We start from the raw sequence: 14768 nt of genomic DNA, 5'->3' as shown, positions 1-14768 counted from the left end.
ACCTAGTTTCCTAAAACCAGCCCTTGGAGGAAAGTGTGTTTTATTCTAACTGTGGTGGTCCGCAGCTCACCATTCACTCTCTCTGTCTAGGGACTGTCTGGTGCTTTAGGGCCAGCCCTAAGGCTTCCAGCATGCTTCTCTCATGGGGAGTTGGGGTGGGGGCACTTAGAGATGGAGTATGCCCAAGTCATCTACTTGCAAGGATTGGAAGAACCAATCAGTAACCAGGGTCACATACCTCTTGAGACCTCCAGTTAAATCCTGTCCTTAGAGCCTCTTGGCCATGCCAGGAACCATCTCTGCAGGTTTGGGGAGGCCATTCCTCAGTGTGCCACATCCTTAGTCAACAATGGTGTAGGATGGGGTCTTGACTTGGTCATCCATCCCTTAATGGGATCTGAGTCAAACCTCCTGCACCCCGCACCCCGAGGCTCACAGTTAATGTCGCCCAACTCAAGGTCTCTAGTGAGGAGAGGAAGGCTGGCTTCCAGCTCACTAACCTCAGAGGTTCCAAGTTGGTACCTGGACCAGTAAGCCAGGGTCCAAATGCCCAGCCAGTAATGAAGGGCTTGCTGTCCATTCTGTTAGAGCAAGGATGGCAGAGGGAAGGGAAGTGGGACATGAGGTCCCCAGGACATGTAGTAGCCAGTGGACTCCTGGGTTCCTAGGCCTCATGAGACTGCCAGCAAGATCTGGCCGTTACAGCTTCTGGGTACAGCTCCCTCCTGTGCATCTTGTCTCTCCTGGCCCTTGGTAAGCTCAGTTCTGACTTGCCAGTGTGCCCCTGCCCCCTGGTTTGGTCTTGTGTAGTCTGTTACCTTCAGCTCTTTGTGAAGGCAAGGAGCCTAAGGGCCTGGTCACTGCCTGCTAATTCAGGCTTTCCAAAAAACTTCCAGGGTCTTGCCTGTCTGTAATCCCACGTACACTACCTCAGAGAGCCATCAGGAGCGGGCTAAACTGGTCAGTGACACTGCCCCACCCCGGAGGCTGACCCAGGCCATCAAGGCTTCCCTGCATCATGGTTTTACCCACACAGGAAGTGTCTCCCTGCCATGTCCAGAACCCAGCCACGGAGGCAGGAGAGGACAGAGGGTCCTGGCACCACCTCTCTGGTTCCTGGTTGCAATATCACATAGCACATCACAGTGGTTGACCCACTCAGAATGAGAAGTCAGGGTATGGCTGTAAAACCCAAGTGGATAGATAGCAAAATGAATTCTAGATAGATGTCTGTTTCCCTGGTGTTCCTGAACCTCAGGGTTGTTTCTGGTTTTAGTTTGTTTTTGTAATAAGGTCTTTCCAAACATCACAGTTAGAATGAGGACAGGCTGGATTGGACCCTGCCTCATGTCTGGTGTCCTAACAAGAACGTGGCCTGTGACTAGTGCACTGCAGTCCAGAGCCATGGACTGCACCCCTGAGTTCCTTGGCCCCACCTCTGGAGGACTAGATCAATGGGTTCCTTTCAAACAAGGCCCCTGTGGGGACAGAGCAGTCCCTGAACCAGGACAGGGCACCTGGAAGGTCCAGCCTGAGGTCTCCCTCCAGTCTCCTCACTGGGGATGTATTTGGGGCACAACTGAGGCCAACATCAGAGGACTGCACTTGGTCCCTGCAGATGTGCCTGCAGCTGCTGGAGCTCCTGGGTCACCCCTGCTCAGATCAACCAGAAGAATAAGCTGTCCCCATACCCCAGGATGGCCTTTCTGTGGTTGTGGGCATGAGCAGAACCTGGTAGGTAAGGCCTCAGGACAGGCTTCAGATAGAAGCACCTCAGACCCTGGTATTCACTCTGAGACAGTGACCCAGGGTTAAATAGGTCCCTGAAAGGATGTCTCCATCTTAACAGCATGGGCCTGTGCACATGACCTCATTTAGAATGAGGCCGTTGATGGGGAAAATTAGTGGTCCCATTGGATTAAGTTGTAGGGTTCAACTGTGACTGGTGTCCCTGCAGAAGGGAAATTCGGAGACACAGAAGTTAGTTAGGATGTGGAGGCAGAAGACTGGAGGAGGGCAGCCCAGAGCCAGGGCAGGAGCAGGAACACCAGTGTGTGTGGGCAGCAAAGACAACAGACACAAAGTATAGGGAAAGAGCTTCCCCCACCAGCCCTGCCCACTCCTGGAGATTTTATCTAAAGCTGCAAAACTGTGAGAGGATTACTTCTTGATGCTTACACCACTGGATGGGGAGGTACTTGGTTGTGACAATTTCTGGACAATATGCTTGGCGCCAATGCCTAGGCATGGAGCTAGGTATTCTTTTTCTTTTTTTTAACAGGGTTTCTCTATGTAGCCCTGGCTGTCCTGGGAAGTATTTCTACAGACCAGGCTGGCCTGGAACTCACAGAAATCCACCCGAATCTGCCTCCCAAGGTATGCATCACCACTGTGGGGTCTCGAATCCTGCTACTCTTAAAGCTTACCTGTGCCCTATAGCAAACAGCCTCCTGGCTTCTGCTCCTAGCACCCACCTTGGCTGCTGGACGTGTCTCTGCAACAGACTGACCTCTCTCTCTGCTCTAAGCCCTCCCGTGGCTCCCCATATGCCTTCATCAGAACCACCAAGGAGCGTTATGCATGGTGGCTCCCAGCCCCATGCCCTCAGAACCCGTTTTTTTCCCTGCTTCTCCAGTGACTCTGATGTCATCCAGGCAGGACCAGTTATGTCACCTCCAAGCAGCCCATTAGGCCTCCTGCACATGCTTCTGGAGTGATTCCTCCCCTCAGGTCTGCAATTTTCCCCTTGCACGACATACATCCAATTACGATTGCATGCATCGTTATCAGTGGCTTAAAGGGCTCCAATGTCATCCAATCAGCGGCACCTAACAGTACCTCTTTCCTGTGCAGGCTGAAGTGCAGGAGGGTGCGGTGACACCAGCTGGCTCTTCTCTCTGATGGCAAGATCACTGTTAGCATTCCTGGTTGCCCTGTTAAGGCTCTCACAGACTCCCCCCAGCCCAGTACATGGCTACTCTGCCCAGCTAGAATGGAGACACGGGATGCAAAGCCTTCAGAGCCTTCAGAACACTAACTGAGACCTCTGGATGCCCTGGGGCTGGGCACCAGTGCCTGCTGCTTGGCTCTGAGATCCTGAGGGAAGGCCTGAGGCTCTTGGGAGGGAAGAAGTACCCTCTAATTAATTCTCTGTGTGTGTGTGTGTGTCTCTGTGTCTGTGTCTGTGTCTGTGTCTGTCTCTCTCTCTCTCTCTCTCTCTCTCTCCAGGGTTTCTCTGTGTAGCCCTGGCTGTCCTGGAACTCACTCTGTAGACCAGCCTGGCCTCAAAATCTGCCTGCCTCTGCCTCTCAAGTGCTGAGACTAAAGGCGTGCGCCACCATTGCCTCGATAATTAGTACTTTCTCAATCCTCTACCCACCAGGGCAGCATGAGGAAATTCTTTCAAGAGGCTGGGTTCATGTATGGAGGCAGAGTGAACACTTTTGAACTTCCCTTGCCACACAAGCCCCTGCTTAGAGCAGCCCATTCTTAACTATGCTGTGGCAAGACATCCTTCACCTGTCTGTCCTATCTTGACTTAAACGTGGTGCAGATGCTTGAAACAGTTAGCATCCATGCATGGTGATGCTGCCAGCCTGCACAACACTGAAGCATGCCAGTCATTTTCCTTCCAAGACGACGACAGTGGTGCGATGTCAGGCAGGTGCCAGCCTCTGGGGCAGGGCTTGACCTCAGGCACAGGGAGAGGCTCCACCTACCATAAGATGCCACAAGCAATGAATGGCTTTGCTCATCTCTCGAGTCATTTGATCATATTATCCAGGCAGGACACTCTGGGGAAAGGCACGTCCATCAAAATCGTACGAACATCTGCATTCCAATGTCTAGAAGGGCCATAGCCCATTGGTTAAGTCCTTAGTGAGGATGTGACTTTGCTGCCTGCTCACTGTTCCAGAATGAGCATCTAGTGACACTGGGGTCCCTGTATCCTTATTGGTTCAGGAGGTTGGGCCTCCTAACCAGTGGCTTGCTAGGCCTCCGAAACCTCAGCTCTGGCTATTCTGGGCACACAGATCCTGCAAGCAGAATGTCTCTGCATGGCTCCGAAGGAATCTTCCAGATTTGCCAGCCATGTCCGGAGCCTTCATTCTGCTGCAGCCTGGGCAGTCGAAGAGACCCCTCAGCTCCCGTGACCTCCTTCCCAGATCTCAAGGGGGGGAGCATGGCTGCTCCTTTCATGCACCCATCACAGCCCCAACTCTCATTCATATCCACCTGTGGGTATGATGTGAAACCACCTGTGGTTTAGATGTGAAACACCCTGAAAAGGGTGCACGCCTTTAATCCCAGCACTTGGGAGGCAGAGACAGATAGATTTCTGAATTCAAGGCCAGCCTGGTCTACAGAGTGAGTTCCAGGATAGCCAGGGCTACACAGAGAAACCCTGTCTCAAAAAACCAAAAAAAAAAAAAAAAGAAAAAAAAAAAAAAGAAGAAAAGAAAAGACTCTCACACTGGAGGCTTGGTCCCACAGCAGTGTTCTGAGGTGACCAGCACAGGAGGGTGATTTCATCAATGAGCTAACCCAGGGGTAAGTTCATAGATGAATGACTTTTAGGAGGAGGGGCCTGGCTGGAGGAAGGAGGTCCCTGGGACTGTGCCTTTGAAGTATAGAACTGGACCTCCTTGGTCTCTTCCTGCCTCCATCCACCTTCTGGTTATCATGGGTGAGCCACTCGCATGCTCCCTCCCAGTCATGATGTCCTACCTCATCACACACACACACACACACACACACACACACACACACACACACACACACACACACACACGGCCAGAGGCTGCAGAGCTTAATTGTCATCCCCCAACCCCCTTGTTTTCTCAGGTGAAGAAAAATCTAACAGCTTCCAGCAGGCTGTGAGCTCCCGGATGACCTGAGGTGATATCGTTCTGCTATACATTTCCTTCAGGAGTCAACCAGATCTCCAGCTACCACGGTGCATACCCTGGCTCTGTGGTCCTGACAGCCACCCTACACCAGCAACCTCCAGGCTGCTCCTCCGCCCTCTCTGAAGGAAGCATTTGACGAAGCCGGCTACCACCTTGTAGAAATTACTTTACCCACTGCCTCAGTTAGGGTTTCCATTGCTGGGAAGAGACACCATGACCACGGCAACTCTTGTTTGTTTTTTTGTTTTGTTTTTCGAGACACAGGGTTTCTCTGTGTTGCCCTGGCTGTCCTGGAACTCACTCTGTAGACCAGGCTGGCCTCAAACTCTGAAATCGGCCTGCCTCTGTCTCCCAAGTGCTGGGATTAAAGGCACGCGCCACCACTGCGCCACCACAGGAAAACATTTCACTGGGGCTGGCTTACAGTTTCAGAGGTCTAGTCTGTTATCATGGCGGGAAGCATGGCAGGGTGTGGGTAGACACGGTACTGGAGGAGAGTTCTACATCTTGATCTGAAGGCAGCCGGGAGACTCTCATTCCACAGCGGGTGGAGTCTGAGCATAGGAGACCTCAAAGCCCACCTACACAAGGACACACGTCCTCCAACAAGGCCACACCTCCTAATAGTGTCACTCCCTATGGCCAAGCATTCAAACACATGAACCTATGGGGGCCATGCCTATTCAATCAACCACACCCACCCATGTTCAAACCAGGCCCCCTGTCAATTACAGCTTGTATTCACCCTACAGTGACCTTACTTTGTGTACCTGCCTGCACAACTTCTAATCCTAAACCCAGCGTCTGCCTACTCTGGTTACTCGTTGTAGTAAGAGGGGATTTCCAGCCACCGCTGCTGAATTCTTTTGGATGACACATTGGGCCCTTCTTACACCCTCGGGTGCATCTGCCTTACCTGCTGCCTCACGCCCTGAGCCTCCTGGCAGGTACGTGTCAGGTCTCTGGTGCAAAGCAGGTTTCGCTTTGCATGTTTTTGTTTGGTTGGTTGGTTTTTCAAGACAGGCTTTTTCTGTGTAGCCTTGGCCGTCCTGGAGCTCCCTTAGACCGTGTGGGACTAGAACTCATAAAGATGCACCTGCCTCTCTGCCTCTCGAGCTCGCCACCACCACCGTGCCATGTTTTTTTTCACTGTCTGCTGTCTTCGGTGGTGGGGATCCAATCATGGCGGATGCTCGGCAGGCATTCCACCTCTGAGTTACAGGTTTGTTCTTGAGGTCCTGGGTGGCACAGGAGGCTCAGACCACTATCTATTGCACCACCTCCTCTCCAGCTCTGCAAGCTCACCGGAGGTCCCTCACTGGCCTTATCACCGGGGTTCAAAAGTCCGTCTGCTGACAGTCTCGAGGTGCCGTGAGGGTGACTGCGGCTCAGCAGACCTCAGTAGTGTGTCAACATATGAATGCGTCCCTGCAGCCTGCTGCTGACACTTAGGTAGACTCCCTCAAAACCTTCCCTCGTGGGAGGCTGAGCCGTGGGAAAGACAGCCCGTAGCCCGGATGAGCAATGTGGAAGGTGTGGCTCTGACTCTCCCACCTAGGTGCTATGACTCAGCGAACGTGGTCATCCGGGTGCCCTAGATCAGAAAGACTTTCCCAGGCTAGCTCAGGTCATGTCTATCCCAGAAGGGACTCTACCCGCTGGGTCACTTCAGCTATGAATTGTTGGGATGACCCATCCCTACACGTATTCTATCAATTGGTTATGGACGTGTGTTCCTGTATTCTCAATTGTTAAGCTGCCCCGATGGAAGTCACGTGGCCCTCAGTCTGGCCAATAGGCAACACGGGGGAGTGTGACCCCGGCTGCTGATTGGCTCAGACTGGATGACGACTAATGAGCTTGTGTGGCTGAAACTGGGGCAGAACTACCCTGTGTAGGACAGAAGATTCACCAGAATGGGAGCCAGGCAGGGAGGTAAAGCAGAGAGAGCCACGTGGTGGGGATCCAACGGCAGGGCAGTCTGGCTAGCTGCAAGACTGACCTAGCACAAGGTTAACAGCCTTACGCCATACAGATGTCTCCACGATTTTATTACTAAACCGCAAGCGGGATACCCAAAAGCCCCCACAATAATAATAACTGTGTTTTTGCGATGCTGGGCATTAAACCAGAGCCTGGTACCAGTTTATAAACGGCTCCGTGGCTAGAGACGCTTGCAGCCTTTCCTCATGACCAGAGTTCAATCCCAGGGAGAAATATGATGGAAAGAGAGAATTACCTCCAACAGCTTGTCCTGGGACCTCCATGTGTGCAGCATGACATGCATATATATACTCATGGGCACATACACTGGTAAAGAAATGTAAAAGCTAAATAAACACACTGCTTGCCTTTTCTTGGCATATCTACATTGTAACTGTGACTTTTTGTTGTTGTTGTTGGTCCTTTGTTTGATTTTTTTGAGACAGGGTTTCTCTGTGTAGCCTGGCTGTCCTGGAACTCACTCTGTAAAACCAGTCTGACCTCAACCTCCTGAGTACTGGGATTAAAGGCATGCACCACCACTGCCCAGTGTGACTGTGGATCTTTAAACAAAGGTTAAAAAAAAAAAATCAAAACTAAGGACACAGTTTGTATAGTCTCTAAAAATATATATTTAGAGAGATCATATAGAGTCTTCTGAAAATAATCATTTGGAAGGAAACAAAATACAATGCAGTCTGGGAATCCCCAGAGAAGCTTCTCGACTCCGTCCTCTCCATCACAGAGGGGTATTTACTTCGTGGTCCCAAACACAGGTTCAAAGGGTGAAAAGTATTTGGCAAAGGGGTCGCAGGATCAGAAGTAGCTTAGCTCATCATGTTTTTCTTTGTTGGTCTGGTAAGAAGTCAAGGACAAAGGCTTGTTTTCATGAGGGAGGGGTTGGAACACCCTCAAGTGCATGTATTTATCTTCTCCAACATCAACCTGGAGAGAGGGAGGGAGGGAAACAGAGAGAGAGAGAGAGCCCGTGAGGGAAAGATGAGGTTCCAGTGGGTTCCCAGGCTTAACCCAGCCTTAGAAAGCTGAGCCAGGGGGCTGGAGAGATGGCTCAGCCGTTAAGAGCACTGACTGCTCTTCCAGAGGTCCTGAGTTCAATTCCCAGCAACCACATGGTGGCTCACAACCGTCTGATGCCCTCTTCTGGTGTGTTTGAAGACAGCTACAGTGTACTCATATAAATAATCAATAAATAAATCTTAAAAAAAAAGAAAGAAAAAAGCTGAGCCAGAACCAGGGGGTACCGGTCTTCTTTAAGGCCAGGAACCCCAGCACCCCAAATTCATGCTCTCAGAACCTGTATTTTAAGGGGTGCTCTGGAGGGGGGGAGTTGAAGGACACTCTGCTCTACTCTGAGACTATGTCCCGAGTCCTTGCTAAACTACTATTAAGTACCCACCTTGATGAAGAAGTTGGTGCCGGCCACTACCTGTCTCTTGAAGGACACAGCTTTAAAGACACCGAACTTCTGATTTTCTTTCTCTTCAAGCTGGGACTTCACCTGGATGGTGAGTGAGAAGGAAGGACTCAGATACACCCACAGGTGCCTTCCTGCCTCTCTCGGGAGCCCCATTGCCAGCCCTCAACACCTGCGTTCCTTACTACGGGGCCCATGGTAAGCTGCTGGCCCCACTGATAAAGGAGAACATGGCTCCTCTTTTGAGACAGGGTCTCACTGTGTAGCTATGGCTGGCACGGAACTAAGCAGACCAGGCTGGCTTCAAACTCAGAGAGCTTCGCCTGTCTATGCCTCTTGAGTGTTGAAGTGACACTTGGCCAGGGTTCCCTTGCCTGGCCAGTGTGTCTGTACCAATTCCTCATTTTCAGGGTCTCATGGAGCTGACTCATTCCTCCTTGGCCCCTTTCGTCAGAGCAAAGACTTCCCAAGGTCAGGCTTAGTGGACAGGGTCCTGGGCTTGGGAGCTGAAGAGAGGACATGTTTAACTTTTCTTCTCTTGCTAATACCCTGAACCGTCCTAGCTTGTACAGAATCTCTGCCCAGTTAACAGCCACAGGAAGGGCTGACCGGACCCAAGGCCCACCCTCTGGTTTTAGACTAGGCACAAGCAAGTTCTACAACTTCTGGTTTTTATCCTTTTTCCCCCGAGGGGCGGGATTGGTGATGGTGGCGCTATCAGGTGAGTTCTGCCACTGAGCTATACAGTCCTAGCTCTTTCTTTTGAGGAGACTCCCACTGTAGCCCAGGCTAGCTTTCTCTTGTTCAGGCCTGGGTGTAAGTCAAGTAAGTGCCTCATCTTTGGGACAGCCTGGGTTCTAACACTGTGAGCTGCCTTCCTGAAGTCTCTGGGACCACCGGATCCCTCCGCCGATTTCGCGGCGAGTTCCCTACGAGGTGAGAGGCTCTCTTGCATGCAAGCGGCGGAAGACTCGCCCCAGTCCCCGACTCAGAGCCCCAGCTCCCAGTCACGCTTGAAGCCGCGCCTGAAACCGGTTTGCAGGACCCGGGCTGCTCAGGGCAGGCTGGTCCCTGAGGCCGCCGGGTCCCGCAGGCCTGGCTCCTGCTGGCCTGACCTGGGCCCAGCCTCACCTTGTCGGCGATCTCCTGCGTCTCGGCCGTGGCCGGCATTGTGGCGGATGGCCCGCCACACATCATCTTGGCAGCAGTAGTCGGGGTAGCAAGCAGAAGCTAAGGACAGAGCCAACTAGGAGACCTGTGTGCCTGGACCCTAGAAAATCCCGGCTTGGCTCCGCCCCCGGACCCGTGGCACGTGACAGAGCGACGGGGCGGGGCGCCGCACCCTCTCTCTTTACTGTCATCACCCTCGCTCGGTTCCAGGCAGAGTCAGGAGACCCAGGCTGGGCGTGGGCGGAGGGTGAGGCATGGTGGATGCTTCACGCCCCTTCCCCCGAACCCGCACTAAGAGGGAGGGGTTGGGAGTCCTGATTGCCCCTCAATGGTGGTGAAGTGATTGTAAGAGTATCTCAGACCCGGTTAGGGGCTTCCGGGTCCTCACAGGATGCAGAAATGTGAGGGATAGGGAGGGGTCCGTGGAGTAGGTGGACACGAAGTCCAGCCTTGGCCATCTCAATTTCCTCTTGCCCTGTGAACACGAAGTGGGGGGCTGGGTGGGTCCCCATCCCTCCTTTCATCGGGTGGGTACAGAAACAGATGAATGAGGACCTTTAAGTCTCAGGTCCCTGTTTCCCCTCCCCCATCACACACGCCCGCCCTGTCTTGTCCTCTCCTCCCCCACGTGAACTGAGTTTTTGGGTCCCGATAACTCCATGAAATAAGAGCTTATCTGGGAATTCCATTCTTTCGGAATGACGTGGGTGTAGGAATAGCCTTGTTGGGCTGTAGGCGGAGCTTAGGGATCCCAGCCCCACCACCAGGCACAAAGCTGGGTGGTCCAGACTCTATTCTCTCCCACCCAGGCCAGGCTGGGGACCATGAGGACCCAGATATGCCCTCTGTCAGTGCTATTACTTGAGTGACCTTCAAACCTGTGTTTTCGTTTTCAAAACTGTCACAGTCTGATATCGGGACATGATGATGCACACCTGCTATCCTGTCACTTGAGGGGCTAAACGAGCTAGCCTGACTATGCATCGAGACCTTGGCTTTAAAAAAAAAAAAAAAAAATTAAAGCCGGGCAGTGGTGGCGCACGCCTTTAATTCCAGCACTTGGGAGGCAGAGGCAGGCAGACTTCTGAGTTCGAAGCCAGCCTGGTCTACAGAGTGAGTTCCAGGACAGCCAGGGCTACATAGAGAAACCCTGTCTTGAAAAACCAAAAAATAAAAATGAAATTAAAAAGTTTTTTAAAAAATTAAAATAATTTGGGGCTGCAGAGGTAGCTCATGGTAAGGTGCTTGCCATGGAAGTGTGACAACCTGAATTTGAGGACAGATCTTTGGAACCCAGCTAAAGAGCCGAGTGAGGGGCTGGAGAGATGGCTCAGCAGTTAAGAAAAGTTGCTGTTCCTCCAGAGGTCCTGAGTTCAATTCCCAGCAACCACATACTAGCTTAAAACCCCAATTCCATGGGATCTCATTCCCACCCCTGGCCTCAATGGGCACTAGTGATGCAAGTGGTGCCCAGACAAGCATGGAGGCTTGTGGTGGTGGCAATCAATCCAAACTAAGACAGAAGTTGGTGCCAGACACTGGAGTATTGCTGGGATAGGCCTGCCCATGCTTTTGTGTGGCTTTGGGGTTAGAAAAGCAAATTGGCCACTTAATGTTCATAGGGCCATAATAGTAGAAACATGGAAGGCAGTTGTGATGAGGGGGATTTGAACTTTGGGAGTCTGGCTCAAGACGTTTCAGAGTCTAGAGACTGATGTCTCTATTTGCTCGAGAGTCTAGAGACTGTTCTTGTGATGTTTTGGCTAAGAACGTGGCTGCTTTTTGCTCTTGTCTAAAAGGTCTTCCTGAGGCTAAACTGAAGACTTTGGGATGAGTTGAGTTGGCAGCGGAAATTTCGAAATGGCCTAGCATCAACTCTCTCGCGTGGTTGTTAGTGGTCACTCTCACGGAAGACCTATAATGAAAGGGAGCGAGCAGAGGAAGGAAAAATACAAAATTTACAAATCAAGGAGAAAAGGGGGTACTACCAGGAAGTGGAAAGGAGCTGAATCCTGGTTTTTGTTTTTATTGTTTTTTTTTTTTTTTTTTTTTTTGGAGTTAAACAGACGAAAGAAAAGCCAGAGGTTAAATAAAGGGAGTGGTGATTTCGGGGCAAGATTCCACCCAGCTAAGCTTTCAACCCATGTAAAGGAATTAAAATAAAGTTTAAAGCCAGGTGTGGTGGTGCACACCTTTAATTCCAACAGTTGTGGAAAGAGCCAGCTTTGTCTACAGATCAAGTTTCGGGACAACCAAGCTTAGGCAGTGAAGGAAACCACTGAAACCAGGAAGTTGGGGAAGATGTCACTGAACCAGGGGGTCATGTTCCAGTCTCAGGGAGCAGCAGAACGTGGCAGCTTTGGTTACACAGTTCTGGCTTTAAAGTCAAGGATGGAAGAAAAGGGTTATGGAGTCTCCCTCTGAGGCCAAGGAAAGCCACTGAGGCCAGGCATGTGTCATGGGTGTCCCTGCATGGAGACCTAGGGAGGCCATTGTGTGAAACTGTGACGGTGCAGCCTGGATTGCCTTGGAGACCCCAAAATGTTGGAGGTACCAGAGTCTTGGGATACCTGCTGAGGAAAGCTGTTAACAGGGAATGGAGCCAGCCCAGGAGAGAGAAATGTGCTGCAGCCGACACAGCTGAAAGAGTCGGAGATCTGAAGACTGCTTTGACATCAGACACGGAGATGCAGAGTTTGGAGTTTGCCCACCCGGTTTTCGGTCTTGCTTTGGTCCAGTATTTCCTCACTATGGCCCCCACCCTGTCTCCCTTTTGGAATGGTAATGTGTGTCCTGTGCTATTATATGTTGGCAGTATGTGATCTGCTTTCCGATTTCGATTTTTACAGGGGATTACAAGTTGAGAGACTGCATGCTGCGTCTCAGGAGAGACGCTAAACTTTGGATTTTTAAACAAGTTTAAGACTGGGATTTTGGCGTTGGACTAAATGCATTTTGCGTTATGATATGGCTGTAAGCCCACAGGGGCTAAGGAGTGCAATATGGTGGTTTGAATAGAAATTTCTCCCATAGGCTCATAGGGAGGGGCACTAGTAGGAGGTGTGGTCTTCCTGGGGTAGGTGTGGCCTTGTTGGAGGCCTAGTGTTTCAAGCTGCCTGTGGATCAAGATCTAGAAGTCGCCTCTCTTTCTCCAGCACCATGTCTACTATGCTTGCCACAATGCTTCCTAGTACGAAGATAATGGACTGAACCTCTGAAACTGTAATCCGGGCCCAATCCAACGTTTTCATAAGAGTTGCCACGGTCACGGTGTCTCTTTGCAGAAAACAACAACAACAGCAAAACTCTAAGACCTATACACATTTTTAAAAAATCAAGGCAGGTGGGATGGCTGGTGCGTATCATTCCTGCGTAGGACAGGTGAGTCACCAGGAATGGCAGGAGGAGCCGGCCTTGCCCCTTATCCATGAGCCAGATCCAAGGGAACAACCCTATCTCAAAAAATAAAGTGGGCACCTCTTTTTTTTTTTTTTTTTTTTTTTTTGGTTTTTCGAGGCAGGGTTTCTCTGTGTAGCCTTGGCTGTCCTGGAACTCACTTTGTAGACCAGGCTGGCCTCGAACTCAGAAATCCGCCTGCCTCTGCCTCCCAAGCGCTGGGATTAAAGGCATGCGCCACCACCGCCCGGCAAGTGGGCACCTCTTGAGGGATGACACTTGAGTTTGAATTCTGGATGTGCGCCCACGCACACACACACACACACACACACACATAATAATAAAGAATTGATTGTAGGTTAAATCCCAACCTCAGTAACTGTCTGTTTGGAAGAAAAATAAGGAATAAGTGCTTATTTCTATTATATGTTATTTTTGATATATTATATGATATTTTTGATAAGTATTGTTAGCCCAGTTAAGGGTTTGTTGATGTACCGCCTTGGCACAGCCATGACTAGTGAAAACCATCGAGAGCCATGAAGCTGTTTGACACAGTCCAGCGAAGCGGAGCCGGATGCTGTCTTTAACCGTGGGGGTTCCTGAACTCTACATGCTGCATTGGTGGGGAACATTTTACATTAGGATTCATTTCCGTCTTTTCCCCAGAAAGTGATTTCTGCTTTCAATGAAGCAGCCTTATCCGGCCTTACTCGAGAATCCTCCTTGCCATGGGGAGTGTGGAAAGCACAAAAAAGTTGGACAGCCCCAGATTTCCCTCGGCACACCTGCAAACTCAGAAACACCAGAGTTGGCAACAGCTCAGATTACAGGCTTCCTCCTATATGTAGTCTACAGGACATTGCCCCTGGAAAAAAATTAATAACAAAGTTAGTTTGCCTACAACAACCTTTGATATATATATATATATATATATTTTAAATTAACATGAAATCTAAGAATTTACCAATCATAAACAGACTGACTCACATTAAATTATAATGAGATCTTTTAACTAAAAAACACAGAGAAAACAAATGAATAGAACAGGCCAGCCTACAGCCTGGGAGAGCTTTCAAACTTTTAAGCCAGGCTAACTCAAAAGCTGTACCTCAAGCACTGGGCAGTGTTCAAGGCTTGGGAACTTGCCTAGACTGACTCCCATGTCTCTCTCTCTCTGTTTAGTGGTTCACTTTTCTGATGACCAGAATGTCGGATGTCGTAAATGCTCAGGTAGTCTAAATTGATTTGAGTATGGCAATATGCCTGTTCTCTCTGGTCTTGTAACATTTGTCCGGGGACAAAAAATGATATGATCCATATTTCTTTTGAAATCTTAAGTTTGCCTCTTTTGTGGAATCTATATAAATAAAGGAATGTCCCAGTTGCTAGTCAGTCAGACATACAAGATTCACCCAGCCACAATCTCTGATTTACTCATCCAGGACTCTCCTCCACCTGCTGTCATCTCCTCTGCTGGGACTTGTCTGACTGTTGGGGCTGGCCCGGTGGCTCTGCCCTGTATCAAGGGAAACTACAATGGCGGCCCAGCATGGTGCAGACTAGGAGGCATGTGGGCTGATCAATGTGCTGCCTCTCATGCTGCAGTGGCACTGGGTTGACTGGAAAGGGACACCACAGGAAGCAGACAGTGACTTTGCTGGGACCACTCTATGTGAGCTATTTCTGAGGAGACAGGGGGCTCACAAGAATGGGTAAGTCAGCCGGGCAGTGGTGGCCCACACCTTTAATGCCAGCACTTGGGAGGCAGAGGAAGGGAGATTTCTGCATTCGAGGCCAGCCTGGTCTACAGAGTGAGTTTCAGGACAGCCAGGGCTACACAGAGAAACCCTGTCTTGAAAAACAAACAAACA

General features: G+C 50.5%; 1 protein-coding gene and 1 long non-coding RNA gene across 2 annotated transcripts; one reads left to right on the top strand and one right to left on the bottom strand.

The window, feature by feature from the left end:
- The first annotated feature begins 2 nt into the window (after nt 1-2).
- On the top strand, nt 3-7406 carry LOC143435189 (uncharacterized). Its single transcript, XR_013105256.1, has 3 exons — nt 3-2376; nt 2636-2730; nt 2854-7406. It is a non-coding gene; the product is annotated as an uncharacterized LOC143435189 (long non-coding RNA).
- Nucleotides 7407-7501: 95 nt separating this feature from the next.
- Cstb (cystatin B) lies at nt 7502-9643 on the bottom strand. The gene is made up of 3 exons (XM_034524432.2): nt 9460-9643; nt 8311-8412; nt 7502-7838 (listed from the first exon to the last, which is right to left on the bottom strand). Exons 1-3 carry the CDS (start codon nt 9523-9525, stop codon nt 7710-7712), a joined length of 297 nt encoding a protein of 98 aa, XP_034380323.1. The 5' UTR covers nt 9526-9643; the 3' UTR covers nt 7502-7709.
- Between the last annotated feature and the right edge of the window lie 5125 nt (nt 9644-14768).

Source organism: Arvicanthis niloticus, chromosome 20, assembly GCF_011762505.2.
Source record: "Arvicanthis niloticus isolate mArvNil1 chromosome 20, mArvNil1.pat.X, whole genome shotgun sequence".
NCBI lineage: Eukaryota > Metazoa > Chordata > Mammalia > Rodentia > Muridae > Arvicanthis > Arvicanthis niloticus.
This window is presented reverse-complemented; position numbering and strand designations above follow the sequence as displayed.